The following is a 7,467-nucleotide window of genomic DNA, read 5'->3' on the forward strand; positions in this document are numbered from 1 at the left end:
GGCGTGTTTGCAAGGGTGGCCCGTGGGCCTGGCTGCGTCCCCGGGAGCTCATTCTGGTGTTTGGTGGCGTTTTCTCCTCCCTCAGCCTGGCCCACGCGGTGCAAATTCTACTCTCTCTCATGGCCCTCAGGAAACGGTGAAATCGGTCGTTTTTTGGGAGCCTGGCCCGATGGAGCGACGGGCGAGTCATTGGGGGCGATTTGGATCACCTCCTGCCTCTCACCTTGACAGATTGCATTCAATTTTACAAGCATAACAAATACGATCTCAATCGAGCTCGGCTCTGTTGAGCCACGATGACAAACACGAGCACTTGCACCATTTGGACCGGACTAAGGGTGGCCAGGCCATGGCCAGCCGGCCAGGCCGGCGAGGTACACCCTCGCAAACGCGCCCTAATATTCTCATCCGCCGCGGCCGCGGGCAGGGGTAGTTCCGTCCGACGCGTCGCAGGATGCCCCAGGGTGCAATTAACGCGGGGGGCGGTTCGGTCATTCCCCCTCCCACCTCCCTCCCCTCCCCACTACGCGCAGGCGCAGCAGCAGCAGGCCAGCAGCGTACGCCCTTTTTCTGGTTCCGTGTGCGGCTGTGCGCTGTTTTCTTCTCCTTCTTCCTTTCTCCCTCTCTTCTCCTTCCACTGCGGCAAGCTTCCAGAAATAAGGGAACCGGAGACCAAGGAGCCAAGTCGCTCCAAATGCTTTGATCCCTCCTCCATGGCGCGCGTCCTCCCGCTCAGCATCGAGGCGGGGGAGATGGCCAGGTACGCGCGCAGCGGGGTGCTTCAGTTTTTTCATCAACTTCAGATTACCTCTCTCCTTTATTCCCCCTGGAGATTTTGCTTCAGCGGTAGGCTTGAGAGATTCTGGTCGGTATTTCTGTTGTTTTATTTACAATTTCCTTTTGTCTTTTTGAGGTGTAGTGTAGCTGCCGCCCGCCGGCACAGGTGGATTTCGCTTGTTTAGGAGGTTTCGTTCATCCGTCCCAAGATGTTCTTCTTGCTCCCTTCCGCTTGGTCGGGAATGTCCCGTGGCCCCACCTTTGCCTTGCTCGGTGCGTTGAAGTTTCCAAGAATGGCGGTAGGTGGTGTCTTCGGAGCAACGGCCGCCGCCGCCGCCGACCAGCCACCGGAGCTGCCGAGCGTTTGTGCCACGCCACGCGTCGCCGTGTGGTCACCACGGGTGCACGCCACGCGTGGATCTTATCTTATAAAACGTACTGTACGGTCGTAAGCTTGGTCGAATTGGGGAGCATAATTATTAACGATGTTCCAACTTCCAAGTTACTACAATCATATCCAATTTCTTAGTCTCTTTCCTAATTATCTCGATTGAACCACTGGCCGTTGCACTGCACCATCCGGTGGCTGGTTTCAAAGACTAGTGTGGTGGATGTGGATGAACATGAACTGATGGACAAGTGCAAGTGGATGCCTTTGACAATCTTGCTAGGCGTAATGTTTGCACTGATATAGTTGGAATATTACGTCAAATAAAGAAGACAAAATGGAAACTTTTGTGCGGGTAATTCGACTTTGTTTCACTAGGGTCGTCAAATATGAGTTTGAAATAAAGAGGACAGGAAATGCAGGTCCTGTTTTGCTACTAATTTTAGCCAGAGAGTACCAGCACTTCAACTTCCATAGAGACTACAATCTAGAGCCTATGTTCCCCTCATTCCGGGGCCAGGGATTCTATTGTGCATGCGTAATACCCTGGTATTGTATATACTGCAAAATGAGATCTCATTAGTCATTACAGTAACACGTGAGCCATATGAGGTTCCTTAGTTTCCCTTCTTGGATACATGCTACAAGTATGCCACAGCCTTACATTGACATGTTAATAATTAATTTTCATAATGTTGCCTTTCGTTGATAAACAGAGGCGAAGGGGCAGTGGCAGACATGCCAAGGTCTTCAGCTGGGGCGTCATGCACAACAGTTGACCATTCTGAGCAGAACACAAAGGATGACGAATATGCGAGGCTGGTTACACGGGCTCAACATGCAACATCTGATGTTGGCACGGCAATTTTATCTGAGCAACCAAAGTCAAGATCTTTCATTTGGTGGATGAAAGTTCTGCTTGGCTGCTTCCTTCTTATATTAGTGGGTTATGTCTTCGTGAAATGGGGAGTCCCCTTTGCCTTCGAGAAGGTAAACACTGGTACTCTTTCTCACCACTTTTGCAGGCATTCTTTTCTGTAACCTGAAAGATCTTGTCATCTGCGTAGATGAATCAGATTCTTTGGGTAATGCTAGGACAACAACAATTAGGTTTCAGAGATAAACTGAAATATGCTACTTGGAAAGCTCTTAAAGGATAGTTACAATTTTTTTGTCTGATGGCTTATTTGATCAATCTGGTCCCTGGGGATCAAATTTACAAGAATATATGTTTCTTATGCTTGCTAGTTACTTCAAACTATCATGATAAACAATATGCAAGATGTCTTTACTATTTTGAATTAAAAACAATTAGATTTTAGATGTATATATATGCCCTAAAGCTTGTAGTTCAGAAATTGTCACTCAGTAACAAACACATGGTACCAGGGCCCATGTCTCATTGTATCATATAGAACTTGTAATTTTTCTCTTAAAAAGCAGCGGATATGTTGTACTTTTAATTGACAAACATCCTAGCACACTCTTATCATTTTGTAACAAGCAGTTGATATGTTGTAGTTTAAGTGAAATGTAATTTTTGGTCTATGTATCAATTGTGCCATTCTTCTTCATGCTATTTGTGTCTGTTCCATGCTTGCTCTCAGCATTTCTCCAATGTTGACACAGAAGGTACTTTGTCTATTTGCTGTAGGTTCTCTTGCCAATCATGCAATGGGAAGCAAGTGCTTTTGGGCGTCCAGTATTAGCTGTTGTTCTCGTTGCATCTTTGGCTCTCTTTCCAGTTATTCTAGTCCCTTCTGGACCTTCTATGTGGTTAGCAGGAATGATATTTGGATATGGTTGGGGTTTCTTGATTATAATGGTCGGGACTACTATTGGCATGGTGGTACCGTATTGGATTGGCTCATTATTCCGTGAACGTCTGCATGTAAAATTTCTCAGCCTTATGTGTGATTTGTAATTTAAGAGGTAGATCTTTTCTATGACAGGATTATTCCCTAATTCATTTTTTTTTCTCTACTTCCTTTTTTTTTTAAATGCAGGTATGGTTAACAAAATGGCCTCAGCAGATAGCATTAATAAAACTTGCGGGTGAAGGGAATTGGTTCCAGCAGTTTCGGGTTGTTGCACTTTTCAGAATCTCGCCATTCCCATATACAATTTTTAATTATGCCGTGACTGTGACAGAAATTAAGTTCAACCCTTATCTGTGTGGTTCTGTTGCTGGAATGGTACCTGAGGCCTTCATCTATATCTACAGGTTAGATATGATCTCTATCACATTGCAGATTATTGATCCATTCAACTTAGCATGGTTTGTTCATCCACCATCTAAATCTCTAACCTCTACTTGTGTGCTGTAATTCTTTGCACATGATTCACATACTCAAAAACTAGCATGCTGAGTTTCTGACCATGAATCTAGTTAATCATTTTTTTCTTATACGAGTTCACCAGTTGAAGGACATTTTGCTGTACTCTTCTTATAAGCTATAATCTGACCATGTAGAAGTTAGTTTATTTGAAAAGTTTTATGTAGTTTTTTTGGTTGCCAGTAAATTCGACAGCTTACCCAACATACTTACTTCTTAAGTTACTGAATGCGCTCATATGCTTTATCTTAATAGGTACTTTGTGATTTGCTTATTTTCGCTATGTGTTTGGTGCAGTGGGCGTTTAATACGGACATTGGCTGACATGAAGTACGGCAACTATAAAATGACACCAGTGGAAATAGCATACAACGCCATTTCCTTCGTCATTGCTATCGTCCTGACAGTCGCCTTCACGGTGTACGCCAAGAGAGCTCTGAATGACATGAAAAGTTCGGACGGTATCGGTAAAGAAGATCACGGCCCAAATGGCTCAGGGCCGCGTATGAGGAGTCGTCAGGAGCGTGTCGATGCACGTTCCATAGAACTAGATGTTGTATGATGGTGTGTTGACCGGGAGGTTACTTGGAAGGAGGCAGGCAGGTCAGTGGGTGCATGGCGGGCAGGTCAGTGGGTGCATGGCCAGATAGGTAGCTATAGGTTAGAAGAGGAGGTTAAATAATATACACACCCACCAGCAGACGTGGATTCGCGTGCTTTGCCTGCACACGGCCATACTGAATCTGAAGGTGCATGACCACTGAGTTACTGACCGAGCGATGCTGCTCTCAGCGATGTTTCTGTGACCATTGTGCTGTTTGTGATGGAGACATCGAGATTATGTAGAGTGAGAAGCACCGCCTTTGCAACGACCTACCACAGCGGGCGGACATTCCAAGCATATCGATCAACCTTGTCCTTGGTCTGAAGCTTACACTGGAGCTTCATGTTTGTTGAAGCATACATTGGAGTAGTACATTTGTATATAATAACATATACAACTGCTGATATAGTTAGCATATATATGATCTAATTTCAAACAGGAACTCATGAGGTCCGTTCAGCGATGTTCGGTATTTCATATTTGGGATCTTGAATCGTATATGCAGAATACAACTTTCCCCAATTCGTTGAGCCTTTTTGTTTTGCCGGAATGATAAAATCACAGTGGGCGAGCCCGGCAGCTCCACGCCGCCGCTACGCTTCACAGCATTCGAGTACATCTGAACTCATGTATCAACTCACACGCACGTGAGGTGCATCCACGCGTAGGCTACAGATACATGGACCTGCAAATTTATTATTGGGGGGAAAACCCCGTGAGGCACGCGAGTGTCCATCCCCTCCGCTTCACAGCATTTGGGCCGGATAGCAAGCGGCTGCCTAGGCTGCTCAGTCCTCTGGGCCAGTGGGCATCATGATTCATCACTGCGTCTGGCTCTGCCTGCAGGAAATGCAAATCCACAGCGTAGGCCTTTTTGCAGTCGGCCACTGCCCCGTTCGCGTAGACCGCGGGCGCAGTGCGCGCGGCGCGGACAGCGCTTGTCGTTTTAGTGCCAAACCGCTTGCTGAAGCCAGTGGCAGCAGGGGGCGCTGCTATTTACAGGGGCTCACAGCACTGAAGAAAGAGCACGCAGCTGCGCAGTGGGCACAGAGCGAACTATTCTTTCGCCTTTTACTAAAGAATACCGTGTGCCCGCTGCAGCTAGCAGCATACGCCTATTTTTGGAGGGTTCTTCCTCTCTGTGAGGAGGAGCCCAACAATTCAATGCAAAGTTTGTGGGTCTGTCTAAAAAATGGGCTAAGATTGGGTTGTTCTTGAGGAGCCCAACAATTCAATATTAGTTTTGTGGGTACATCTAATCTATTTTTAGATTGTAGCTAATCCATTATTACAACATTTATGATCTGAAGCTAAACAGATTTTACATATTTCTGAAAGAAAAAATAAGAGTATATCTCTTAGTGTGCAATTCATGGAAGTGTCTGTGAGTTATTTTTTCTTGATTTTAATATATGATTATATCCTATGCTGAACAATGTGCATTTGGCAAGAAGGAAGTGATCATGTGAACCAAACCATGGCCCCTGTTTGGATACTAGCTCGGCTAGAGGTTAGAGCTAGTTTCTAGCTCTAGACTAGCCCTGAACTAACTCTAGCCCAAGAGATATTTGGATGCAAGAGTTAGATTAACAATAAATGTATTTTTCTAATCATTTGACTCATTTAAACCATCTTTCAGCCGGATTTGGTGTGGCAGGCTCTTGTGTGGCCTCCCGCACACGGATGATACAAATACATTATTTGTACAAATCAAGTATCGAAATCACAATAAATTTTAATTTCTCCATACATATGAGATGTGTCACTCAAACTTACAAGTCCTCAATCAAGCTAAACAAAAAAAATTACACTCCATGAAACAAAGCATGAGCTAATTCATCACGGAAGGCATTCATGTTCACATCTTCAATAAGAGGTTCATCTTCTGGCCATGCTGATGCCGAAGAACTAGGCATTGGGTTATAATTTTTATCCGCATCACAGGCATCAAATTCTCTATCCGCAATTCTGCTCTCTCGAATAAAATTATGAAGAGCCATACAAGCAACAATAATTCTAGTTTGCTTCTCCTCTGGAAATCTTGGCATGTTCAACAAAATCCTAAACTTCATCTTCAACACTCCAAAAGTTCGCTCTATGACATTCCTAACTTTGGTATGTGCATGGTTGAAGGTTTCTTTCATACCTTGTGGCGGCGGGCCGTTTAGCCATTGCTCCACATGGTACCTTGTACATCTGTATGGTGAAAGGTAGCCCGGCCGGTTTGGGTACCCCGCATCAACCACATAATACTTCCCTACATATTTTCAAAGGCACACAATGAGACTTAGATGAACAAGTGTAATTGGATAAAAAATTTTGCAAGAAAGTTCAAGTAGCAAACCTGGCGGTGGATGTGAAAATTTGTGATGATGAGTAGTTATGGCATCTTTGAAAACTCTCATGTCATGTGCTGAACCAGGCCATCCCGACAAGACAAAGGTAAATCTCATGTCGAAATCACAAACAACAAGCACATTCTGACTGGTCTCATTGTGCCTGTTCAAGTATGGAACTCTCTTACTCTTATCCACCACAACCTTCACATGTGTCCCATCTATAGCTCCTATGCACTCGTTGAAGTGTGGCCAGAATGCTGGATTTTCTAAGTTTGGGTGCACTTCTGGAAATGTTGGGTCCTTGGGTTTAATGTTGTTATGTGCTAACCTAAGGAGGCACCTCAAAACTATGTTAAATGTCCTGCTTACTGTCTCCAGAGACCTCCTAAAACGATTATCAGCCTGTCTAACTGACTGTGGTGCACCAACAATCCATAAAAACATAGCAAGAGCCTCTACAGATGTCATTTTTTAGTGGACTTCAACCCATACCTCTGGACCAAAGTATTATGCAACCTGTAAAATAAAGGTCTCTCAACCCTAAACATGTTGTAACATTGGGTTTCTCGGGCTAGTGTCTCATGCACCCAATCCAAACCAGAATCTCCAGTTACCCTCTTAGGTAGTTTCAGGAAGTAGTTATCAGAGTACATACCCAAGATAGGTACCAACTGCAGAATCAAATTTTGTTGCTGCACCAAATTGTTGCGGCACATGGATATAATTTCATCCTCACTTGAGCTACCTCCATCATCTTCTTCTTCCTCAATCATGGGGCCATGATCAACTTCCTGCTTCAACACATGTAACAAACTATCAGCACATAGCATAAAACTTGAACCAGGGTAAGCAAATTAATTCAATAAATTAATACTTCAACACTTGACATCACAGCTCATAGATTAATTTAAATAGGTTCAACACATAGCATAAAGTATCATTACACCACACAGATAATAGTTCACATGCACATATAATAGTTCACACATACTCAATCCATCCCAAATTATAAGACGTTTGACT

General features: G+C 44.3%; 1 protein-coding gene, 1 non-coding gene and 1 pseudogene across 3 annotated transcripts; 2 read left to right on the forward strand and 1 right to left on the reverse strand.

The window, feature by feature from the left end:
* The first annotated feature begins 566 nt into the window (after positions 1-566).
* Positions 567-4,588, forward strand: LOC136497546 (uncharacterized). 2 transcript variants are annotated; one of them, XM_066493385.1, is made up of 6 exons: positions 567-760; positions 920-943; positions 1,882-2,155; positions 2,820-3,056; positions 3,172-3,389; positions 3,799-4,588. In XM_066493385.1, exons 1-6 carry the CDS (start codon positions 714-716, stop codon positions 4,061-4,063), a joined length of 1,065 nt encoding a protein of 354 aa, XP_066349482.1. In that variant the 5' UTR covers positions 567-713; the 3' UTR covers positions 4,064-4,588. The 2 variants fall into 2 exon arrangements, with proteins under 2 accessions (XP_066349482.1, XP_066349490.1); XM_066493393.1 differs by lacking the exon at positions 920-943 and having other exon boundaries at positions 3,799-4,586.
* A 548-nt stretch (positions 4,589-5,136) lies between these two features.
* LOC136512513 (U5 spliceosomal RNA) lies at positions 5,137-5,256 on the forward strand. Its single transcript, XR_010773109.1, has one exon. It is a non-coding gene; the product is annotated as a U5 spliceosomal RNA (small nuclear RNA).
* Positions 5,257-5,910: 654 nt separating this feature from the next.
* On the reverse strand, positions 5,911-7,217 carry LOC136465163 (protein ALP1-like; annotated as a pseudogene).
* Positions 7,218-7,467: the final 250 nt, after the last annotated feature.

This window comes from Miscanthus floridulus, chromosome 1 (assembly GCF_019320115.1).
Source record: "Miscanthus floridulus cultivar M001 chromosome 1, ASM1932011v1, whole genome shotgun sequence".
Lineage (NCBI taxonomy): Eukaryota > Viridiplantae > Streptophyta > Magnoliopsida > Poales > Poaceae > Miscanthus > Miscanthus floridulus.

What these genes read in the sequence shown, in the direction of transcription:
- LOC136497546 (XM_066493385.1), top strand. Translation starts at nt 714, where the DNA reads ATGGCGCGCGTCCTCCCGCTCAGCATCGAGGCGGGGGAGATGGCCAG. An exon ending in GAGGCGGGGGAGATGGCCAG is followed by an intron (nt 761 to 919) that starts GTACGCGCGCAG and finishes TTTGAGGTGTAG; the next exon opens with TGTAGCTGCCGCCCGCCGGC. An exon ending in TATTCCGTGAACGTCTGCAT is followed by an intron (nt 3,057 to 3,171) that starts GTAAAATTTCTC and finishes TTTTAAATGCAG; the next exon opens with GTATGGTTAACAAAATGGCC.